At 38.8% G+C, this 25,782-nt stretch overlaps 2 protein-coding genes across 2 annotated transcripts in view; one reads left to right on the forward strand and one right to left on the reverse strand.

Moving 5' to 3' along the window:
- The window catches only part of LOC141910353 (uncharacterized), a 100,610-nt gene extending 78,444 nt beyond the window's left edge, over positions 1–22,166 (reverse strand). Inside the window, exons 1-9 of the mRNA XM_074801087.1 lie at positions 21,938–22,166; positions 20,473–20,523; positions 19,219–19,303; positions 18,378–18,651; positions 17,652–17,760; positions 16,675–16,869; positions 14,212–14,262; positions 13,185–13,273; positions 12,476–12,625 (exon numbers count right to left, since the gene is read on the reverse strand). Coding sequence (XP_074657188.1) covers positions 12,476–12,625; positions 13,185–13,273; positions 14,212–14,262; positions 16,675–16,869; positions 17,652–17,760; positions 18,378–18,651; positions 19,219–19,303; positions 20,473–20,523; positions 21,938–22,037 — 1,104 coding nt within the window. The 5' untranslated portion in view covers positions 22,038–22,166. The remainder of the gene's footprint in view (positions 1–12,475; positions 12,626–13,184; positions 13,274–14,211; positions 14,263–16,674; positions 16,870–17,651; positions 17,761–18,377; positions 18,652–19,218; positions 19,304–20,472; positions 20,524–21,937) is intronic.
- A 210-nt stretch (positions 22,167–22,376) lies between these two features.
- On the forward strand, positions 22,377–23,650 carry LOC141909836 (uncharacterized). Its single transcript, XM_074800481.1, has 4 exons — positions 22,377–22,565; positions 22,887–22,963; positions 23,190–23,418; positions 23,515–23,650. The coding sequence occupies exons 1-4, from the start codon at positions 22,528–22,530 to the stop codon at positions 23,519–23,521; spliced, it is 351 nt and encodes a 116-aa protein (XP_074656582.1). The 5' UTR covers positions 22,377–22,527; the 3' UTR covers positions 23,522–23,650.
- The last annotated feature ends 2,132 nt before the right edge of the window (positions 23,651–25,782 follow it).

The raw sequence follows: 25,782 nt of genomic DNA on the forward strand, positions 1-25,782 counted from the left end.
ACGCGCTTAGCGGAAAAAATACATTGATCATCCTTACGAATAAAATATAAACCACAGTCCAATTTGAATTCATCTGGAGGATGGTATTAGGGGTAATCGTAAATGAAAGCACGTAGGGCATCATTTCTTGAGATATAACGTAAAAAGCTCCATTTCCCATGATAATGTAAGCCACTAAATATCGAATTCCTCCCTTTGACAGCTTCGCTATCAGCGCAAGACAGTCGATTCCTGTATAGTACCGTAGAGTAACGAGAGAAACTGAATTCGATTTCTTCGCCATTCGAGTGAAGACGATCGTCGATAAAACTCCCGAGATCAGCGACACTACTTGTATGGGCGCGTGTACGAACAACGTCACCCAAAATCTGGCTTGTTTTGGGCAGGTAACGTTTCGAAGCATTTAGTCGTCGGATCTAGCAAAGCTCAATGATGTTGAAGCACACAGGACGCAACAGCGATAATGGCTTCACAATCGATACACCTGTGCGTCTCTATAACGTCTAAGATCAATTACCTCAATTGCTCGAAGTTAAATCTGAGCATAATTGCGGTTAAGCATCCTGGGGACGTATAATAAGCGGTATGTCCTGCAGACATATGTAATAACGCATCTATTTCGGAGATTTTTCTACCACCATTCATATTCTATGGTGTACGATATCGTAGAAACTTTTTGCAGAGATCACGGTACCGGCAACGCTACTCTGGTAAAAGAGGATACAGCGATGATCCGGCAGGATAACTAGTATAGCACTGGGTTACCGCTATTCAATATCCTTCTACACTTCAATTAAATTCAAATTGATCTTTCTCATTAACAAATCAGTTTCCAGTTAAAACTATACCATACCCCGACTGAGTGAGAAAGTCGATCTTATATCTATTTGATGACTTGTTTGATAACTTACGCATTTGGCAGCCTAAAAATCAAGTTCAAATTTCATTAAAAATGAATGGATTTTCACTACAAATAACCCAGTGTTTTGTTGTGCCATCTGGAGAGCGCCGGTATCCCATTTGTGAGAGGGATATCGAGGTCATTATAGGTATTCGAATATCATGAGTTTTCATTTTTCCTTCGACTATTTCTACAATAAATGTTTGAATCCTACTTTGATAGTGCTTATTTCCCTGATTAATCTTATTTGACTTGCGCGCTGCCGCTGGTAAACTATGAAAGTGCTGCCTACGGATCTTGCACACCAGAATACTAGCAATTTCTACGTGAATAACACATACACTGTTAAGAGGTGCCAACCAAATGGCTCATAGAATTGAGTTGAAACGTTAAGCTACCAGATAGTTTTTCTTTTTATTGTGGGTTTTTATCTACTATTGATATTGGACAGCCACTTGTGTATGGAAACCACGCCAGAGTATCTTCTGTCCATGCGTACTGCAACAGACTTCTAGTCAACCACTTCGCCAACCGGATACTGAAGAATATGAGTATCCTTACGGATTGTCCAGCCCGAGCTGCGGTAATGCTTACGCGGGGTTGTGCAACTAACTGCAGCATCGAATAAACGATGAACGAAATTTCGGACTGGAAAATATGAACAAGCACATGTTTACAAAAGACGTTAGATCCCTTAATGTATTAGAGACCATTCCAACCTCTACTTCGTAAGCGTACTTCAATAATTTCATCCTTTTAAACGCGATAAGACATCTACTGACTCCTTTGGGTAACGTCACTACAAAGACAACACCCACGACCATGAATATCATCTTCACTGCTTGATTGCTGGAATGTTCCTTTGAACTCGATGTGTGCTTTCGAGTGATAACCTTGCATAAAATTAGCAGAGACAAGGTGGTTATGGTAAACAAAGGGATAATACTATCCAATGTGAAGGCGTGAAGGCGTCGTATTTGACCAGTATTCGGTATAAAACTTAAAAGATATCCCGGTTTGCCATATGGGCATGTATATTTACTTTTCACATCTATCTGGAAAAACCGAAACATGTTAACGAGAAAAATTGACAAACTCAACAGACACGCCATGATCCATGTTCTACGGATCGTAAGCCACGATAACGCGCTTAGCGGAAAAAATACATTGATCATCCTTACGAATAAAATATAAACCACAGTCCAAATTGAATTCATCTCGAGGATTGTACTAGGGGTAATCGTAAATGAAAGCATGTGGGGCATCATTTCTTGAGATATAACGTAAAAAGCTCCATTTCCCATGATAATGTAAGCCACTAAATATCGAATTCCTCCCTTCGACAGCTTGGCTATCAGCGCAAGACAGTCGATTCCTGTATAGTACCGTAGAGTAACGATAGAAACGGAATTCGATTTCTTCGCCATTCCCGTGAAGACGATCGTCGATATAACTCCCGAGATCAGCGACACTACTTGTAAGGGCGCGTGTATGAACAGCGTGACCCAAAATCTGGCTTGTTTCGGGCAGGTAACGTTTCGAAGCATTTAGTCGTCGGATCTAGCAAAGCTCAATGATGTTGAAGCGCACGGAACACAACAATGATAACGGCTTCACAATCGATACACCTGTGCGTCTCTATAAAGTCTCAGATCAATTACCTCAATTGCTCGAAGTTGAACCGGAGCATAATTGCGGTTCAGCATCCTGGGGACAATAATAAGCGGTATGTCCTGCGGACATATGTAATAACGCATCTTTTCCGGAGATTTTTCTACCACCATTCATATTCTATGGTCTATGATATCGTAGAAACTTTTTGCAGAGATCACGGTACTGGCAACGCTACTCTGGTAAAAGAGGATACAGCGATGATCCGGCAGGATAACTAGTATAGCACTGGGTTACCGCTATTCAATATCCTTCTACACTTCAATTAAATTCAAATTGATCTTTCTCATTAACAAATCAGTTTCCAGTTAAAACTATACCATACCCCGCCTGAGTGAGAAAGTCGATCTTATATCTATTTGATGACTTGTTTGATAACTTACGCATTTGGCAGCCTAAAAATCAAGTTCAAATTTCATTAAAAATGAATGGATTTTCACTACAAATAACCCAGTGTTTTGTTGTGCCATCTGGAGAGCGCAGGTATCCCATTTGTGAGAGGGATATCGAGGTCATCATAGGTATTCGAATATCATGAGTTTTCATTTTTCCGTCGACTATTTCTACAATAAATGTTAGAATCCTACTTTGATAGTGCTTATTTCCCTGATTAATCTTATTTCACTTGCGCGCTGCCGCTGATAAACTATGAAAGTGCTGCCTACGGATCTTGCACACCAGAATACTAGCAATTTCTACGTGAATAACACGTACACTGTTAAGAGGTGCCAACCCTCCGACAAGAGTAAACCCCAGGTGAAACTTTAGCAGGTACAGCTGCAAAGAGATCCTGAACCTTGTCACTTGCTATGACAGCATTTTGTTAATCAAATCAAAAAACGGATTTGAATAACTCAGTACACTTATCAATGCTGTGTCCGTATTATAAAACCTGGCTGGGTCCTGAAAATAAGACATTTTACGGCACATGAGTTAGTTATATTACCCTGAGATATTAAGTTAAGATATTAAGTCACTCAAAAGTGACGGAAGTAATTTATGTTACATTAACTGATTTTCCTTTTAGACGTTTCAGGGTCCCTACAGATCAGTCATTTCACGATATAAGGAATTTTCAAAGAGAAATTTCAAATTTCGAGCCAGTGTCCACATCAAAATCATCCCAACTACTGTGGACTCCACCTAAATTGGTGCTGTTTATCTCAGTAAACCAGTAATTCAGTGGTTTTGTAAGCAAATTTTTATCCTTTATACAGCCTAAACTCAGTAACCACCTAATTGCGTAGAGAAGAATTGATTTAGACATAGTCTGTACAACTACATACGTTTCTAATAGCCTATTTCTCAAAATTGAAGAAGTTCTGGGTATTTTGCTGATATTGAAGAAGTTTCAAACACCTTTAAAGGCATTTTTCAGTTTAAAAGCAGTTTTTAAGGAATCAAGGAGTCTAGGGACTCTCTGTATTTTTAGACAGGCAGATTTCTTTTGGAGCAGTACGCATATATTTTCAAGCCTTCCAAAGAAAGAAATATTTTGCAGGAAAATTAAGATACAGTTATCGTAGATAAAATAGTTAGTTACATTTAAGCAGTTAGTTTTTCCGGTACTGGGTTGGTATTCGCCGCGCCCGCACGGCACGGACGCGGCTTTAGGATCGGCGCAACGATACCCGACTGGGCACACCCTACACAAACTCGTGCCCGTACTGGTTTTGAAATACCCGGCAGGGCACTAGAATAAAATGAAAACTAAAATCACATTTCGCAAACACATTCAAGATAATTTCAAAGAGATCATGGAGTCAATGATTAGATAGTTATGCTGATGCAAGTAGGTTGCCCAGTACTGGGTTGGGGCGCTGACGTTGGATCCGCACAACTCGAGCCCACCGGACACGCCGTACATTTATCAGCTGCAGTATTAGTATTGTGTACGACTAGTATTGCTGCACACTGAAATTAAGCCACACGATTAATTGTTAATTTTTCGGCCTTTCGGTAGGAAATTATTTTGCAAAAGTTAGGAAGCAGTCGTTGTAAGTTAAATTCTAGCATTAAAGTTAGTTGATATTTAGACATGACGTCATTTTAGACAGCTATATCAATGGCAAATGTAGCACGCATATTTTCATGTATTTTTTATAAGTGAAAAGATGAATACAGTGGAATAACAGATGATATAGTTAGTTACGTTGAGACAATTAATTTTTTCCGGTGCTGGGTTGGTATTCACCACGTGCGCACGGCACGGGGGCGGCTTTAGGATCGGTGCAACTATACCCGGCTGGGCAAGCCGTACACGAACCGGTGCCCGCACTGTTTTTGAAGGACCCATCAGGACACTGGAAAAAACATTAACCATAACGCAAAATATACAACAAACATTTTTTGAGACCAAAACTTTTTACGACTTCTTCTTTTGCATTAGACATTTCAAAGGCGAAAGATTATTAGTGAAATTATGAGGTTAATAATCGGATATTTACACTGATGCAAGCAGTCTGCCCTGTATTGGGCTGGTATTCACCAGGGCCACATTTTTGGGGCTTAAAAGTTGGATCAGCACAACTTGAACCCAGCGGACACTCATTACATGTTTCGGCTCCAGGTTTATCGTTGTAAAAACCAGTCGTGCACTGAAATTAAGCCGAAAGTTTCACGGTTTCTTGGTTAGATATCGTTACATCGGAAAAAGTTAGACAGCTTTTTAATTCATGAAATTACACCGAGCAAAAATGCAGGGTTTGATAAGATATGACTTCAACAGGCAATTTAAACATCGTTTCTCAAAAACTGTACCCTGCATATATAACTCAGAAAATTGGTTAGATAGTTACATCGATGCAAGCGCTCTGACCAGGTTTTGGCTGGTATTTGCCGACCTCACAAGCTTGAGGACTCAACAGCAGGTTCGAACACCGGTGACCTTTCAGACACGGTGTACACGCACCAGTCCCGGAAATTGTCTTGTAATATCCATCGGGGCACTGTAAAATATCAATGGTGCTAAGACCTTTCCTAGGATTGCCAAAAGAGCGGACAGACAAGTTAAAGGAACAGAAAGCCTTAAGTCTCAGGTGGATGACTTAAAAAAATGTTAATTGAGAATTATTGATTAAACATTGATTTAATGTTCATAACCGATTAGAAGGTTGGCACCTTAAAACATTGACTACTACTGGAATACTGGATAAGGATTTCCTGAATAGAGCGGTAAAGATTATTCATCCCACATGTATTAAGTGTAAATTTCTCTTTCTAAGGTTTGCGCGATTATCACAAACATAACCGAATGTTCTGATACGCGCTGACGATAATGGTCTTCAGTACCAAGAAACCACGCCAGAGTATAGTAGATAAAAACCCACAATAAAAAGAAAAACTATCTGGTAGCTTAACGTTTCAACTCAATTCTATGAGCCATTTTCAAAAACAGTTTCTGAAAATGGCTCATAGAATTGAGTTGAAACGTTAAGCTACCAGATAGTTTTTCTTTTTATTGTGGGTTTTTATCTACTATTGATATTGGACAGCCACTTGTGTATGGAAACCACGCCAGAGTATCTTCTGTCCATGCGTACTGCAACAGGCTTCTAGTCAACCACCTCGCCAACCGGATACTGAAGAATATGAGTATCCTTACGGATTGTCCAGCCCGAGCTGCGGTAATGCTTACGCGGGGTTGTGCAACTAACTGCAGCATCGAATAAACGATGAACGAAATTTCGGACTGGAAAATATGAACAAGCACATGTTTACAAAAGACGTTAGATCCCTTAATGTATTAGCGACCATTCCAACCTCTACTTCGTAAGCGTACTTCAATAATTTCATCCTTTTAAACGCGATAAGACATCTACTGACTCCTTTGGGTAACGTCACTACAAAGACAACACCCACGACCATGAATATCATCTTCACTGCTTGATTGCTGGAATGTTCCTTTGAACTCGATGTGTGCTTTCGAGTGATAACCTTGCATAAAATTAGCAGAGACAAGGTGGTTATGGTAAACAAAGGGATAATACTATCCAATACGAAGGCATGAAGGCGTCGTATTTGACCAGTATTCGATATAAAACCAAAAAGATATCCCGGTTTGCCATATGGGCATGTATATTTACTTTTCACATCTATCTGGAAAAACCGAAACGTGTTTACGAGACAAATTGACAAACTCAACAGACATGCCATCATCCACGTTCTACGGATCGTAAGCCACGATAACGCGCTTAGCGGAAAAAATACATTGATCATCCTTACGAATAAAATATAAACCACAGTCCAAATTGAATTCATCTCGAGGATTGTACTAGGGGTAATCGTAAATGAAAGCACATAGGGCATCATTCCTAGAGATATAACGTAAAAAGCTCCATTTCCCATGATAATGTAAGCCACTAAATATCGAATTCCTCCCTTCGACAGCTTGGCTATCAGCGCAAGACAGTCGATTCCTGTATAGTACTGTAGAGTAACGAGAGAAACTGAATTCGATTTCTTCGCCATTCGAGTGAAGACGATCGTCGATAAAACTCCCGAGATCAGCGACACTACTTGTATGGGCGCGTGTACGAACAACGTCACCCAAAATCTGGCTTGTTTTGGGCAGGTAACGTTTCGAAGCATTTAGTCGTCGGATCTAGCAAAGCTCAATGATGTTGAAGCACACAGGACGCAACAGCGATAATGGCTTCACAATCGATACACCTGTGCGTCTCTATAACGTCTAAGATCAATTACCTCAATTGCTCGAAGTTAAATCTGAGCATAATTGCGGTTAAGCGTCCTGGGGACGTATAATAAGCGGTATGTCCTGCAGACATATGTAATAACGCATCTATTTCGGAGATTTTTCTACCACCATTCATATTCTATGGTGTACGATATCGTAGAAACTTTTTGCAGAGATCACGGTACTGGCAACGTTACTCTGGCAACTCTGGCAAAAGAGGATTCGGCGATAATCTGGCAGGATCGCTAGTATAGCACTGGGTAACCGGGATTCAATATCCTTCTACGCTTCAATCAAATTCGAATTGATCTTTCTCATTAATAAATCAGTTCCAGTGAAAACTATACCATACCTCGACTGAGTGAGAAAATCGATCTCATATCTATTTGATATCTTGTTTGATGATTTTCGAATTCGGAAGCCTAAAAATCAAGTTCAAATTTCATCGAAAATGAATGGATTTTCACTACAAATCACTCTGTGTTTTGTTGTACTATCTGGCGAGCGCCGGTATCCCATTTGTGAGAGGGGATATGGAGGTCATTATAGGTATTCGAATATTATGAGTTTTCATTTTTCCTTTGACTATTTCTACAATAAATGTTTGAATCCTACTTTGATAGTGCTTATTTCCCTGATTAATCTTATTTGACTTGCGCGCCGCCACTGGTAAACTATGAAAGTACTGCCTACGGATCTTGCACACCAGAATACTAGCAATTTCTATGTGAATAACACATACACTGTTAAGAGGTGCCAACCCTCCGACAAGAGTAGACCCCGGGTGAAACTTTAGCAGGTACAGCTGCAAAGAGATCCTGAACCTTGTCACTCGCTATGACAGCATTTTGTTAATCAAATCAAAAACGGATTTGAAATTCGTTATGAGTAACTCAGTACACTCATCAGAAGCTGTGTCCGTATTATAAAACCTGGCTTGGCACTGAAAATAAGACATTTTACGGCACATGAGTTAGTTATATTACCCTGAGATATTAAGTTAAGATATTAAGTCACTCAAAAGTGACGGAAGTAATTTATGTTACATTAACTAATTTTCCTTTTAGACGTTTCAGGGTCCCTACAGATCAGTCATTTCACGATATAAGGAATTTTCAAGGAGAAATTTCAAATTTCGAGCCAGTGTCCACATCAAAATCATCCCAACTACTGTGGACTCCTCCTAAATTGGTGCTGTTTATCTCAGTAAACCAGTAATTCAGTGGTTTTGTAAGCAAATTTTTATCCTTTATACAGCCTAAACTCAGTAACCACCTAATTGCGTAGAGAAGAATTGATTTAGACATAGTCTGTACAACTACATACGTTTCTAATAGCCTATTTCTCAAAATTGAAGAAGTTCTGGGTATTTTGCTGATATTGAAGAAGTTTCAAACACCTTTAAAGGCATTTTCAGTTTAAAAGCAGTTTTTAAGGAATCAAGGAGTCTAGGGACTCTCTGTATTTTTAGACAGGCAGATTTCTTTTGGAGCAGTACGCATATATTTTCAAGCCTTCCAAAGAAAGAAATATTTTGCAGGAAAATTAAGATACAGTTATCGTAGATAAAATAGTTAGTTACATTTAAGCAGTTAGTTTTTCCGGTACTGGGTTGGTATTCGCCGCGCCCGCACGGCACGGACGCGGCTTTAGGATCGGCGCAACGATACCCGACTGGGCACACCGTACACGAACTCGTGCCCGTACTGGTTTTGAAATACCTGGCAGGGCACTAGAATAAAATGAAAACTAAAATCACATTTCGCAAACACATTCAAGATAATTTCAAAGAGATCATGGAGTCAATGATTAGATAGTTATGCTGATGCAAGTAGGTTGCCCAGTACTGGGTTGGGGCGCTGACGTTGGATCCGCACAACTCGAGCCCACCGGACACGCCGTACATTTATCAGCTGCAGTATTAGTATTGTGTACGACTAGTATTGCTGCACACTGAAATTAAGCCACACGATTAATTGTTAATTTTTCGGCCTTTCGGTAGGAAATTATTTTGCAAAAGTTAGGAAGCAGTCGTTGTAAGTTAAATTCTAGCATTAAAGTTAGTTGATATTTAGACATGACGTCATTTTAGACAGCTATATCAATGGCAAATGTAGCACGCATATTTTCATGTATTTTTTATAAGTGAAAAGATGAATACAGTGGAATAACAGATGATATAGTTAGTTACGTTGAGACAATTAATTTTTTCCGGTGCTGGGTTGGTATTCACCACGTGCGCACGGCACGGGGGCGGCTTTAGGATCGGTGCAACTATACCCGGCTGGGCAAGCCGTACACGAACCGGTGCCCGCACTGTTTTTGAAGGACCCATCAGGACACTGGAAAAAACATTAACCATAACGCAAAATATACAACAAACATTTTTTTGAGACCAAAACTTTTTACGACTTCTTTTGCATTAGACATTTCAAAGGCGAAAGATTATTAGTGAAATTATGAGGTTAATAATCGGATATTTACACTGATGCAAGCAGTCTGCCCTGTATTGGGCTGGTATTCACCAGGGCCACATTTTTGGGGCTTAAAAGTTGGATCAGCACAACTTGAACCCAGCGGACACTCATTACATGTTTCGGCTCCAGGTTTATCGTTGTAAAAACCAGTCGTGCACTGAAATTAAGCCGAAAGTTTCACGGTTTCTTGGTTAGATATCGTTACATCGGAAAAAGTTAGACAGCTTTTTAATTCATGAAATTACACCGAGCAAAAATGCAGGGTTTGATAAGATATGACTTTAACAGGCAATTTAAACATCGTTTCTCAAAAACTGTACCCTGCATATATAACTCAGAAAATTGGTTAGATAGTTACATCGATGCAAGCGCTCTGACCAGGTTTTGGCTGGTATTTGCCGACCTCACAAGCTTGAGGACTCAACAGCGGGTTCGAACACCGGTGACCTTTCAGACACGGTGTACACGCACCAGTCCCGGAAATTGTCTTGTAATATCCATCGGGGCACTGTAAAATATCAATGGTGCTAAGAACTTTCCTAGGATTGACAAAAGAGCGGACAGACAACTTAAAGGAACAGAAAGCCTTAAGTCTCAGGTGGATGACTTAAAAGAATGTTAATTGAGAATTATTGATTAAACATTGATTCAATTTTCATAACCGATTAGAAGGTTGGCACCTTAAAACATTGACTACTACTGGAATACTGGATACGGATTTCCTGAATAGAGCAGTAAAGATTATTCATCCCACATGTATTAAGTGTACATTTCTCTTTCTAAGGTTTGCGCGATTATCACAAACATAACCGAATGTTCTGATACGCGCTGACGATAATGGTCTTCAGTACCAAGAAACCACGCCAGAGTATAGTAGATAAAAACCCACAATAAAAAGAAAAACTATCTGGTAGCTTAACGTTTCAACTCAATTCTATGAGCCATTTTCAAAAACAGTTTCTGAAAATGGCTCATAGAATTGAGTTGAAACGTTAAGCTACCAGATAGTTTTTCTTTTTATTGTGGGTTTTTATCTACTATTGATATTGGACAGCCACTTGTCTATGGAAACCACGGCAGAGTATCTTCTGTCCATGCGTACTGCAACAGGCTTCTAGTCAACCACCTCGCCAACCGGATACTGAAGAATATGAGTATCCTTACGGATTGTCCAGCCCGAGCTGCGGTAATGCTTACGCGGGGTTGTGCAACTAACTGCAGCATCGAATAAACGATGAACGAAATTTCGGACTGGAAAATATGAACAAGCACATGTTTACAAAAGACGTTAGATCCCTTAATGTATTAGCGACCATTCCAACCTCTACTTCATAAGCGTACTTCAATAATTTCATCCTTTTAAATGCGATAAGACATCTACTGACTCCTTTGGGTAACGTCACTACGAAGACAACACCCACGACCATGAATATCATCTTCACTGCTTGATTGCTGGAATGTTCCTTTGAACTCGATGTGTGCTTTCGAGTGATAACCTTGCATAAAATTAGCAGAGACAAGGTGGTTATGGTAAACAAAGGGATAATACTATCCAATACGAAGGCGTGAAGGCGTCGTATTTGACCAGTATTCGATATAAAACCAAAAAGATATCCCGGTTTGCCATATGGGCATGTATATTTACTTTTCACATCTATCTGGAAAAACCGAAACGTGTTTACGAGACAAATTGACAAACTCAACAGACACGCCATCATCCATGTTCTACGGATCGTAAGCCACGATAACGCGCTTAGCGGAAATAATACATTGATCATCCTTATGAATAAAATATAAACCACAGTCCAAATTGAATTCATCTCGAGGATTGTACTAGGGGTAATCGTAAATGAAAGCATGTGAGGCATCATTTCTTGAGATATAACGTAAAAAGCTCCATTTCCCACAATAATGTAAGCCACTAAATATCGAATTCCTCCCTTCGACAGCTTGGCTATCAGCGCAAGACAGTCGATTCCTGTATAGTACCGTAGAGTAACGATAGAAACGGAATTCGATTTCTTCGCCATTCCCGTGAAAACGATCGTCGATATAACTCCCGAGATCAGCGACACTACTTGTAAGGGTGCGTGTACGAACAGCGTCACCCAAAATCTGGCTTGTTTTGGGCAGGTAACGTTTCGAAGCATTTAGTCATCGGATCTAGCAGACCTGTATCAATGATGTTGAAGCGCACAGGACGCAACAGTGATAATGGCTTCACAATCAATACACCTATGAGTATATAACGTCTACGATCAATTACCTCAATTTGCTCGATGTTGAATCTGAGCAAAATTGCGGTTAAGCATCCTGGGGACAGTAATAAGCGGTATGTCCTGCGGACATATGTAATAACGCATCTATTTCGGAGATTCGACCACCATTCATATTCTATGGTCTATGAGGTGCCAACCCTCCGACAAGAGTAGACCCCAGGTGAAACTTTAGCAGGTACAGCTGCAAAGAGATCCTGAACCTTGTCACTCGCTGTGACAGCATTTTGTTAATCAAATCAAAAACGGATTTGAAATTCGTTACGAGTAACCCCAGCAGCCCCAATTGATTTCATTCATGCTGCTAAAATCTTAAATCAGTGGAATGCTATCTCTTGGTTCAGAATTCAGCCTTCAACAAGGAATTTTCAATAAGTAAGGAACAGCATTTGCGGTGAAAACTATTCAAAAAATAGATAGGCGCAATACAGAAAAATACAGTAAGGATATTTACAGAAATACAGCTAGTTTGCTGGGTATTTGGTTGGTATTTGCCCTCGCCGCAGGCTTGCGGTGGTATAGTCGAGTTCGCGCAGCTACTACCCACTGGGCACGGCTTACATGATTGAGCTTTCGTTGCCGTATTGTAAGATCCGGACGGGCACTGTGAAAAATAATTAGTCATCAAGATTAGCAATGTTAGTATCCAAGGAATTTGCTAATTATAATTCAGCATGGTGTTAATTAGATTAGCTTTGAAACATTTAGATTACGACGTTTAAGAATGTTTCAACACAAGATTTTGTATTAACAGTAGATCTTAGGTAGATGTAGTTAGTTACATTTAAGCACGACGTTTTTCCTTTCAATGGTTGGTATTCACGTGCACGCAGTGTGTTAAACGACAACGACAAAAACATTTTAGAGTGTTGGGTCCTCACTTGCGATTTTGTACAAAAATTAAGCACTTTTTATCCAAGTTCAACAGTTAAACTAGACTTATCAAAGTGAATTGATTTAAAGCAAGAATTTCTCCTATAATTTGAGTGCGATACGTCTACATACAGTTAGAACCCAAGCTTGTTATGCGTGTTGTGAACGTGACCAAAAATTACCAATTTCAAACAGATAAGTTAAGCATCAATGCAATGTTTTGAAAGCCAGTTTCAAACAATGTGTTTAACACCAAAAACACCTAAGAAATCTCAGTGAAAGTAACTTACAGCCAGGCACGTGGTTTGACCAGCACTTTTTTGATACTCCCCGGCACCGCACGGTGTACCTGCTGCCGTTTTACTGGGACATTTATGGCCTGAAAATACAGCATTATGATTGATCTCGCACTTGAATCTCGCACTTTATTATCTATTATTCAACGTTTATTTTCTTTTTTTATTACTAAAATGTACCATACACAATTCAAATAATCATCATTAAGACATAGAGTTACATGTAAGTACATGTGCTTCTATATTGTAAAGCGTAGTAAAGAAAAATGACAAAAAGGAGGTGTATTAATTCCATAAAAAGCCTAATGCCCTGGCTGAATAGGAATTGGACATCTGAACAGGAAATCCTAACTTATTCAAGAAATTGAATGTCTATTCAGACAAAATTTTGGCCATTCCTAACTTCCATTGTCAGGCCGAATGTTAGAAAACTGCCTAAAAGTTGTGGTTACAATACACTTTTAATTTCTTAAACTTTTACTTGTCAAGCGTATGACCTACGATTATCATATTTCTGAAAATTTTGTGCATCAGCATCTGATAGAAGTTAGGACCAGGGGCTGATTTAAGGGATAAAAGCCACTCGCCGGGGGGCAAAGTGTATCTGAAATCTTGCTTCCCTTGTCATAAATCTGCTTGCCCTACAAGTACCGGTAGTAGGGCAGACCTGCAAGTAGTAGGGCAGTCCCATTGGTGGCACAATCATCCGTTGGATCAATTGGGGGAAAAAAGCTTTGAGACGCATTAGTTCACTAGTCCGGCAGACAAGTGACAAACAATTGCCTTAATGAATACTCGTCCCGGCCAATCAGACAAGTGCTTAGTTGCAGACCCTGAAGGATCAGGGAGAAAGATCCACACTTCTAAGTTGCTATTCAGTGTTTAAACATTCTACAGTTAAATGAACGATCGAACTGCGGGTCCGGCGTAGTGCGTAAAGATTGAATTAAGATTAGAGGCGTTTCGATTACGCTAAATACCCAGCGATTATAATATTCTGTATTTCTAACATTTTTCTTACCTGCGCTGCATAGCGTACAAAATGCACCACCTGGAGTCGCGCGGTACGAACCTACAATGACATACAATGAATTATTGAGAACATTCTTAAAAATTCTTAATCAAAGAATATTCTAGTACGTAATTCATAGATATTACTCTGACAGATATAGTATCTGCAGAAAATTAAAAAATGACAATTTTGTGATAATTGCAATCGCTGACGGGTTACTGGTGAAGGGCCATTTGTATATAATTCTTATTGTCAACTGTTAAAAGAAACATGTGTTTTCGATAAGTAATTTATGGACATTTTCGTTTTCTGCCCTCTGCAAATGTGTTTCATTGTTGTTTCTTACATTAATTTTTAAAATATTGTTAGAAAAAAAAAATTATTTCGTTTTTTATTTCAGTATTCATTTTCATTTTCGTTTCAGCGAGTTCGCCAGGGAGCTGTTGTTTGAATAATTGAAACGTTCTTTTACGCGAAAAGGAAACATTAGGCGAATATCGATGAGCATTATTGAAAATAATTCTAGAACGCGATTTCGCAATAATTCCTCACGCGTAATCAATAAGCTTATTCAAAATTTAAAACCTCGCATTAAGGTTAACAGCGCCGCGCTATAATACAAATTGCGGGATTAAGAAAATTCCGGCCGTTTTAAGAATATTTCTCGTCTAAAACTATAAAGCGTGGAGTAAATATTACACGCACTTAAGATCACAGTAGAGACAGGTTTTTAAGTGGTGTGCGCTTATCAAATCAACAGTTTATGGTCAAAATCTATGTACATGCATTTATATGGGCACATTGCTAAAATCTTAAGTGGACAAATCCCCGAGTACCGATAGTAATGTTTACAGTAAGTTAACAGCCGATATAATGTTGACGGTATACAGTACTGTGACCTCTGTTGGTTCACAGTGGGACAGTTTAATAATTCATAAACATTACTAAGTCGCATATGGCAACGTGTATATGACAGTACACAGCGTTACCGGTCATATATGCGAGTGTCCACTATAGAGCCTATGTATTTCACAGCCTAGTTTTAATATGTAAGAATTTAATTTGAGAAAGTCCTAACATTAATTCGAAATCAAAATTCGAGCTTTCGTTTTAACATGAGAACTGTTGATTCTTATGTCACACAAGGACCAAGCAGGACACGATAGATCAGTCCTCCTAAATAGACCAGCTATCAGCCTAGAAACCCTTGATTTAGAATAAGATCATCCTCTGAAACTTAATCTAACATTTCAAAAGGGCTTCATACTACTCTATTCAAAAAGGGTTTCGTAATATCTTTCGAACTGGTTTACCCTGAGTTTATTCACAATTTCAAGATCGCACTTCTTTTCAAAAAAGTAAACCTTTTGACTTCGATTTTACCTTTTAAATCACCTATTTCTAATCAACTACACACAATACTCATCGGAGCCGATCTTTTCAACTGAATCATTATAAACATAATTTTTTCCAAAGGTTTTAACAAAATTTTGCGGGATATATTACGAGTTTTGTAACAGTAATACTTATGAAACTTATGACCTTGAAATACGTCGTTAATATATTCCGGCATAAAATCTGTTGTATACAGATTAAATATACTTTTACGACAGGAACTAAACAGCGCTTATTTTCTTATCTCTCGGTCGTCGGTCGTTTGTTTGCCAAACTTCTAATTTATAATCTCTACATTAGCTCAGCCACGTCTTTGCTGGAGGCGCCATTAAATTAAAATATACACGTTTCGCTCGTTGCAGAAAAACCGACGTAGGCCTAACTGGTTTTCCACTGTCTCGACAAATTTGCGTCCCCGAAAGACGATTTAGTTTTAGAGCGATAAAGGCCCGGTTTTATAGACTAGTGGCATTATGTTTAAGACCCAGGGGCTAAATCTATCGAAAATGAATTGAGTAAACCCTCGGGTTAAACAAAATACCAGTCTATGAAATTGAGTCCAGGACTCAGTTTCACAAAAAAGTTAAACTCAAATTTTTGGTGTAATTGCCATTGGTTACTTCATGTTTTCAATGAGGACAACAATTCAAACTTAACTGATATGAGCTTAAACTTTTTCGTGAAACTAGGTCCAGGGTTTTACAGGATTACCTACTGTTTATGTATATATATATATATATATATATATATATATATATATATATATATATATATATATATATATACCCCTAGTTTTTTTTAATGTATTCATCCGCGCCTGAAAATGCTTTCTTGAGAACATCGGAAACTGTGTTTCTTTAGTTTTAGATTTAATAGATAAATCTTATTTCTTAAGCTTTCATATTTGTATATTGGATTCTGATTATATCATCTATTCTCCACATCTGAGCCTGACTATTCTTCTACAGGATGATGATACTGTTGGTTATATTGTTATATAGGCCTAAGATATTTGAAAATTTGAAAGTGCTTGACTTCGCTTTGCTTGCGAGATAGGATCTTTCATTTTTTCATTACCTGAAGCGCAGGCTGTACACTGAATACTGTTAGCGGACGAGTACGAGCCCGCTGGGCACGCGGTTAACTTCGTTTTATCCGAGCACTCGTTTCCCGCCGTGCACGCCAAGCAATCCGTCTGCCCGAGATCCGGTTGATACGTTCCGTCCGGGCAAACGACGGCAGCCGTGAGGCCCGCGGTCGGACACTTACTACCTGCAACGAAATAAACCTTCGGTCAACCAGGAACAAAATGTGAAAAACAAATTATTGATTAACGATTGATTCAAACGAATAGGATTAATCTTGTCCTCGAGCAAGCCGCGAAAAACATTGTCTACGTTTAGTAATCAGCAATCAAGGCCGCCATCACACGGAGACGATTTGGCACTGGTCAAACCAGACCCCGAGCCAAATTACCATATCGTATCATTCTTGCAATCCAAAGGGAGGCTTTTTACAGCCTATTACTTTTATAGCCTATTATTAGATGGCCATGCTTAAGCAAGAGGCTCGTTCACACATGAAACAGTCAATAAAATGCTTTCAAAACGAAACCGCAATACAGGAGGCTAGTCGATTTTGGTGCAGAGTTTTTGTTTATATCCTAATGTTCCATCATCGGTTTTCTTTATCCCCAGCATTTATAATAATAATAATGATGATAATAACTGTCATTTATATAGCGCAGGTATCCAAACCTAGAATTTGTTCAAATGCGCTCAATTTGGTATCATTACCCCCAGCCTTTAAATCTATTCATGTCTCAGTCATCTCTCCCTGGGGAGAAGTAACATCTGAGCAGCTACTTGGCACTCAGGAGTCATCTATCAGACGAGGTACCCATTTTACCCCTGGGTGGAGAGAGGCAATGAGGATAAGTGTCTTGCCCGAGGACACTACGGTAATGTACAGGGTTCGAACCCACGACCTGGCTTCCCAGAGTCGAACGCTTTAACCACTCAAATATTTATAACAAGAGGGTTTATTTTATGTACCTTTAGGACACTGTACGCACGTAGAGTCAGACGCCGCTCTGAAAGAACCGGCCAAACATTTATCGCAGACCGTTTGAGCAGAGTTTGCGCTGTAACCCGGCGAGCATGCCTTTAAGAAGGAAAAAAAAACATTTTTAAAACAGTCAATCTTAAATTTTGACAAATTACAGCCAAAAACTCACTAAAGGCGTCTTTGTTGGGACTATCATTGCATTGATGACTTATCCAAAAGATGATTTTTACTCTTAGTAAATTGATGAATTGGAAATACAAATTACGACTCAAAAATAGGGACGATCTAAGTGATAAGACGACTTATACGCTGATGACTTAAGCAAGTTCGATTGAATTGTTCTTTTTAAACCAGTAGAAATAGAATTCCTCATTGAAATAGTTATCGAAAACAATACCTCAAACTTTCAGGCTTTTGATTTTCCCCTCAAAATATTGAAAGCATTTGTGAAGTAAATTTGTGAATAAAAATCTTTTTTGCTCGAAATTTCAAAATCAAGAAACACAGAAATATATGTTACGCAATTATTGGCAATTTCTGAAAATAAATTTTTTTTCTCGTTTTCTTCACTATTTCAAGGAAAGTGAAGCGGATTTTAAGGATAACAAAATTTTCAAGACATTAAAAAGCGCAACTTCTTCTTAAAACTCTGTTAATCTCATTAAGATTGGAGAGATTTAGAATTGTTAAAATTTGAAAAATATTCTTCTTACCTGCGGGGCGTTGGTCGTAGTTGGACAAATATGACCGGACGGACAATTCGTACAAGTCGCCGCTCCCGATACTGAATACTGCTTCGCCGAGCACGGAGTTTGGGTACTACTCGTACAGCCGTAGCCGGCTGGGCACGGACTACACACAGAACCAGCTGCGATCGCCACCTGCCCGCTGGCGCAAGCGACGCACGCCGCGCTGGACGTCGCGCCCGAACTCGGATTACCGGTGCCCGCGTTACAAGCCTGCCTCGCCGAAGTACCTCCGACACAACTGCAATGAAAATCGAATGTTTTCATAAATAGGAGACTAAAGTCTCTTTTTTGTGCTATAATTTTCACCAAAATTTAACATTAAAATAGTATTGTAATTGAAAATGAACTAGAAGCCATTATCATTTTAAGAATTTTTTGGATTTTTAAGAGAAAAAGTAGCTTTTAAAGGAGTAGTATCTACTCTCTCCTCGCAGTCAGGTCCAGTTGGTTTAAACACAATTAATATTTACATAGGAATTTGGTTATTACGTAAGATGGGGAACACAAAGCACCTTAAAGGCTGTAATACAATTACAGAACTTTCACGTTAAAGTAATCAAATAATTACCGAATTCACTGAATTATTCGAAAAGATCATCGCAAATTATTTGTAGAATTCAAAAATATCGAAAAAAAACCCTCACGATTCGTCGATAATCTAATCCAATTTTGGTTAACTTGTGAAGCAAGTTATATTGAAGAAATGGCTCAGTAAAATGGTTGCGCAAATGAAATATTCAATGCTTGTCTTGTTTGTAATGAGTTTAATTTTTTGAAACCGACTAGTTTGTGGTAGCCTACTCACTAATATCCAGGGCCGCATTGAACACATGAACTACTCGCGGAATCCCAAAACTGACCCGCCGCACAGCTAGTAGCATTTACCTCATCTGTAAAGAAAAAAACATTGTTTTCAAATGAATAAAACATATAAATAAATGATTAATACGTTGATTTGTGATTCGTTATAACGAGGTGGCCAATTTCGCCCCATTCGCTAATTCCTGATTTTTCTACGTTATTACGCAATGAATAAATCCGTCGAATTTCTTGGTTTAAATCGTTAGCATTTATCAATTTTTCACCAATCACGTATCAAAAAAGAAATGGGGTTGTCAACCAGCATACCCTGATTCCCCGAGTTTTCTAGATTTTTTTGCAAAATTTGTCGAAGTTTTCCCTGAATTTTCCGATTCCCGAGTTTTCCCGCTTTTCCAGCCCACTGGCCACGCTGTTGTAATCCAGGTGAATTTTGGGGCAATGCAAATTTTCACCAGGGGTCAGTTGCACAGCCATGACCAAAATTCAGGACCAGACTATGACCATCTTAATAGTTCTTGGTCAATCTGACAACTCAAGACAACATATTTAAGATCAATTTTTATTCAAGACCGCACAACTGGTCCCAGATGATTATTCATACGGCCCACGAACTTGACCAAAAAACCGAGGTCGCAGACATACACAAGCAACTGAAGAAAGGTTCACCAGAACTTAGCTAAAAAAGTCATATAACCAATAACCTCACCTTCATGGGAAATGAGAGAAAATAATTTTTGGTTTGATTCAATGATCTAAACTTAAATCTATAGCCTAGCGCACATCGACACTGCGATTGGAGACAACTAGTTGCTACCGAACGATTACCCCCCGCACATCGAAATCTATACAACCGGTCAGTTGCAGCAACTGCATGGCGCGTGTCGATCGTCGAGATCCAGCGCGCACATCGACGGATATGACTGCGATTGAGTACAACCAGTTGCTCAAAAGTAGAACATGGGCAACTGGCTGGAACTGGAGATAGATCGACGCTTACCAATCGTAAGCTCGCTCACATCGACACATTCAAGCAACTGATCGTATCCAGCCAGTTCCTCTCATGCGCCGAAAACTGCCTTGCAACTAGTTGTCTCCAATCGCAGTGTCGATGTGCGCTAGGCTTATGATTACGCTGTTGAGGTTGAAGGGAATTTTTTTGGAAACAGAGGATGAGGGGAAAGGAACTTCGGAAGGGAGAGATATTTGAGTTGGGATTGGGTTGTTTTTCCGTACTCACTAGCTGATTCAGTACTCAGAGGAGAAGAGGTACTGTTCTCAGATTCCACTCCTACAGTTTTAAGAACAATGTTTTTCAAACGTGTTTCAATTCAATTTTCATCTACAAACTATGAAATTTAATTTTCTTCCAAGTCCTACTCGTAGCATTGATATAAAATATTAAATTAGTTTATTGCTTAAGAGCATCCCTATGTAGGTAGGGGCCTAAGCGTATCATAGTCAAATTTCAGATTCCAAGTTTTTACATAGGGGCCTACAAATATGCCATTGACTCTTAGTGATCTTAACAGTGAAAATCTTTTGTAGGCTATGTAAGAAATATCCTAAAAGAATCCGACAAAAGACGAAAGGTTCTTGTAGTAAATGGGCAGTTGGAGCTCCAAGTTTACTCTTTTTTGGAGGAGGGGGTATTACCATAGGGGCCTACCAGTTTGAACTGTTCTAAATCCAAAGGACATAACTTATGAAATTCTATACTTCAGAAGGCTTAAGGAAATATCCTTCTTGGATAGGCCTAATGGATATTTTGCCAAACAAAAATATTTGCCCGGCGCGAGACATTCATATACAGTATTCCCTGTGGGACATTGTAATTCTATAGGCCTAGGCTTAGATTAAAGAAATGACGACCTGTTATCGTTAAACGGGATATTAAGATTGATAAGAAATTCCTAAATACACAGTCATCCAAGGTAAAACTGATAAGCCAATAGGCTTTTACAGCTACAATTTAATTTCTTTTCAATGAAATAGATCTTTAGGTAAAAATAATCAAATTTTTTTCTATTCAATATTCAGCCTGATACATGTGAAATTAGTATCATTACTAGCATTATTTTTATCACTATTTCAAAATCATGAGGTCTACAGCCTCTTCTCCAAAACACACAAAATCAAACATTTATTACATTTCCACCATAAAAGTTTGTGTGACTGGTGATGAATGAATGAAAAAAATAATATATGACCAAAAAAAGGAAAAAATAACATTATTCAATTCAATTCTACTTTTTTCAAATACATTTCAATTAAGTCCTATTTACGAGCTAACCCATAACAATTTTCTAACAGTCGAATAAATAAGGTTAATGTAGCCAAGTGCAACATAAATCAAATGCATCCAAGCAAATCTATGCACTATTCCAGGAGACAATTTAAGTAGGCATACTTTACATTTTTAGTTGGACCCTTTTCATTAGTTTGAAATAAATTTCAAACACGAAAACAATAAGGTACAATTTTGAAAATTATTCAACAAAAAACATATCAACGTGTGTTTAGTATGAATGGAACTTAGTAAAACGACCGTTCATGTTATTTTGCATGATAAACTGGCATGGCAAAGCCTAATACACTACTTTAAGACCCCACAACACTTTGTCTTCATCCATGTTCAAGAGGACAAATTTATTAATATGGTTATGGCAGTTGCCAAATGTGTAGACTTAAATTCGAATACTCACCATGGACCAGCCATACGATAAGGATAAATACTATAATCCATTGTTTTAAGCGGTTCTTCCACAATTTCTGTCGAGGGTCGAAGATGCCATGGATACCCATCTTCCTTCTTGAATAAGTTGCAACTCACTTTTCAGTCTTAAATATTCCTTTGAATCAATTAACCTCTCATCGCTTTATTCCCGTAAATATCGAATATCATAATTAACGTTATGTAAATCCACTCGTTTTAACGTGTCGCTCTAGTTTAAATATTTGTAAGACTGTAAATATGAACCGTCTCGTGGTGAGCGCTCCAATGGTTTGAAACGGCAGACATGACTCATCCGGCTGAAATTCAAGTCAATTCGGTTTTTATTCCACATAACTATCTGACCCATACCCCTGGCAAGCGAGGATGTGTCTGACCTAAGGCGAATTTATCGAAACGTACTCAGTTCTGAGTACCCCAACTGCGCATTTATCGACAAATGTACTCGTTTTCGAGTATGGTACTCGGCACATTTATCCAAGGTGTACTCAAATTTAAGTACTATACTTGCCTTACCATGCTCAAGAGCATGGTAACCCTGAGTATACCCGGAAGAACAAAATGGCGGCTAACAACGCAGACCATGTGAATTCGTATGAGTAAGTTCTAAAATTCAGTGGTTTTCTGCGTGAAAAAAAAATTATTAAGGCAACAGAAGAAAGTATTATCTTGTAGAAACGTTGATAGATAGCAAAGTACCTGTCTTAATCATCCAGGAGCTAGGTACAATGACTTTGAACATGGAAACTGTAATAATGAATTAGTCTGGGTTAATTCGCTCGTGCTGTTGGGGAGGCATAACTGAATATGAACAGTGAGTTTGGCAATATTTGGACCGTGAGAAGTCAAATCATATTGCCGCCACTGCTCAAAATCATTCCATTGATGCCTGATTCCCTACATTTTTTGTACTTTTGCAGATTAAAATTGAATATAGATGGCGATATGGCTACATTTAGTTTGGACCACGAAACGTACATGAAGGCTATTGCCAGTGGTAGGTATCAACAAATTAAATACTTTTGGTTTAAATGAATCTAAGAAAAAACGTATTCTACATACTATTCATCAGTAAGCATTGTCAGTATTGGCATGATTTGTCAGAGAAGTGTTTACTTACTTTGTTTTGAAAATTGTATTTTGGAGAAAAAGTTGTAGGCCCTATTCATTTTTAGGTATCATCATGTACTTGGCTTCACTTTTTGTTAATGGTCTTTTTCTAGATGTGAACGTGTTGCAGTCTTTACTGACAAGTTATAGAGAGCAATTGCCGACAGCTTCACGACGCCCTGCAGCCACAACCTCCGTGCAGCAGTCCTCGACTTCCGTGCAGCAGTCCTCGACCTCCCTACAGCAGTCCTCGACCACCTTGCAGCAGTCCTCGACCTCCCTACAGCGGTCCTCGACCTCCTTGCAGCAGTCCTATCTCCCTACAGCAGTCCTCGCAGTCTGGTAAGTTGTAGCCTGAATTTAATGGTGTTATGTTAAACACCCAACCTTTTTCAGAAAATTCCTTGATTATAATATTACTGCTTTTTGATATTCCAGGCGATGATAGCTTCATGCCGCGGGCTGCAGTTCTAAAACTCATCGATTTACATAAGGACTATGCTGAAAAATTCTCTGATCCAAAAATAAAAAAAGCCACTATATGGAAACAAATAGCTCATGATATGTTAGATGCAGGATTTGATTTCACGGCTGATCAGATAAAGAATAAATGGAATAACCTCATGAAGAAGTACCGAAAAACTGTCGACCATAACAACAAGACAGGTGTAGAACCAAAAACATGTATATTCTATGATGAGTTGGATGCGTATCTCGGTTGTAAACCCAATGTCCGTCCAAACTTTGTTATCGCAAGCACCAATATGGAGTCATCTAGTACCACCACGGATTCTGCCAGCAATGCCGAGATGGATGTTGACCCATTTGAACCAATTTCTTTTCCACCTGCTAAGAAACTACGAAAGTCCCGTGGTTCCACTAGTGCAAAATCTGATACATTTATGGAGTTGATGGAAAAGCAAGAAGAGTCTCGTAAAGAGGACTCAGTAAAATTAATGGAAACTATTCAGGCCAATCATAAAGAGATTATGACTTTGGAGAACGAGAAGTTAGAGGTGGAAAGGAAGAAGATATCTGTTTTTGAGAAACTACTCGAAAAAATTTGATTTCTATAATTAAGGCAGAGTTTTTAAAGCCACGCGATCGATTTCAGGGTCCAAAGCTCTTCATCAGATGACAAACATAAAGGCGACATGTAGTAAGTTTGTCACTTGGACCAGTCCTGGTATTTCAAAATTGAATTTGACCCTCAATTACACGATTTTCTCGTTGAAAATGAATTAACTTTGACTCGGAATCAACTGTGGATCTGGATCCAATTCGGAGCCTGAAATCAATCGAGTTTGAAGATCTATACATCTATTGTGGCTTTATATTATGTGGCTATAAAAATTCGTTATTTTTTGTTTCATTTTGCCAAGTTGGTCATGTCAATGTCTTTACTTCAGTGTAACATCGAGTTTTTCGGATATATCCTAGAAAATTATCCCAAGACAAAAAGAGACTTTAGTTACATAGTCATTGTGTGCTAGACTGCTGTAATTCTTAATTAGGCGAAGAAAAATTTGAGATCAGTCGATTTCGGAACTTAGCTTGGTTTACTGTGATAGATGGCGGATATCTATGGAACTGCGAGTGCTTTATTTTAAGCAAAGGGTAATCTGTCTCAATACATGTAGTATTTTTAGCCCACTTGGGACTTTAGTCCCAGCGGGCTATTGCGTTCACTTTTCGTCCGTTTGTAGACGGAATCCAGTTATTTTGGGAAGTTTTGAAGACGCTTCAAGGTTATGTCTTGATATTTGGGTTACACATGTCATCTACCCTTGACACATCTTCAGCCCAAAAACTGGCCCTTTCAGAATCACGATGGTCGACTGATAGCCATTGTTGTTCGCCAAAATTGGCCCTTTTTACACATTTTTAAGTTTTTGAGGAAAAATTTGAAGACGCCTTGATCTTTCGGATATATTTGAATCCCCCCCCCCATCAGCATAAGAAAAATTTGGTCGATCGGACTCAAGATGGCCGTCCTATGACCTTTTTAGTGCCCAAAAATGTCAATTTTGGCCGGAATTCTGGGTCATGTAGCTTTCTACTGGTTTGCCATTTCTCATTGCAATTTGTGATGGGTATTCTTTGGAAAGGGATGTTTTATACCTGAGACAGTTATTTTTGATCAACCAATTATGACGCAATTGGCGGCCATCTTGGTTTCATCAGTACTTATTCGTAGGTGGAAAAAAGTTTTTCCACATTATATTTATACCGAAACATATTGTGTTACTACAATCAATTGGAAAGTTGTAGCCCATAACGTGTTCTATGATTTTGGTGAGTTTCAAGGTCATTGGTTTTTGTATATGGTCACCAGGGGGCGTTGAATATTGAAATTAGATTGTTGAGCATTTGAAACCACTTCCCAAGTGGGCATGGTGTCCCTGGACCCCTAGTTTATGCATAGTATTACTGAATATTTGAAAAGCCGTACATAGTTGTACTGTAAAGTCACGTTTTTAAGTTTTAAATTTTTGTTTGACAATTCTATGGATCAGTTCAAATTGTACTGATCTGAATAAATTTTAATTCTTCAAGTATCTAAAACGTTATGTTTACATTTTTATGCATTATATACGGTTACATAATTTGATGACAGGCCCTTGTCAAAAAGTGTATTTTCCCTACTACAGTCAACCCCCGATATACTGCCCTCCCATATACCGCCACCCCCGCCTACCGCCAGGT

This window comes from Tubulanus polymorphus, chromosome 8 (genome assembly GCF_964204645.1).
Source record: "Tubulanus polymorphus chromosome 8, tnTubPoly1.2, whole genome shotgun sequence".
Classification (NCBI taxonomy): domain Eukaryota; kingdom Metazoa; phylum Nemertea; class Palaeonemertea; order Tubulaniformes; family Tubulanidae; genus Tubulanus; species Tubulanus polymorphus.

Excerpts from the sequence above, each read along its gene's own strand:
- LOC141909836 (XM_074800481.1), top strand. The coding sequence starts at position 22,528 with ATGGCGGCTAACAACGCAGACCATGTGAATTCGTATGA. Across the intron at positions 22,566-22,886 it reads GACCATGTGAATTCGTATGA|ATTAAAATTGAATATAGATG; the intron begins GTAAGTTCTAAA and ends GTACTTTTGCAG. Across the intron at positions 22,964-23,189 it reads CATGAAGGCTATTGCCAGTG|ATGTGAACGTGTTGCAGTCT; the intron begins GTAGGTATCAAC and ends GTCTTTTTCTAG.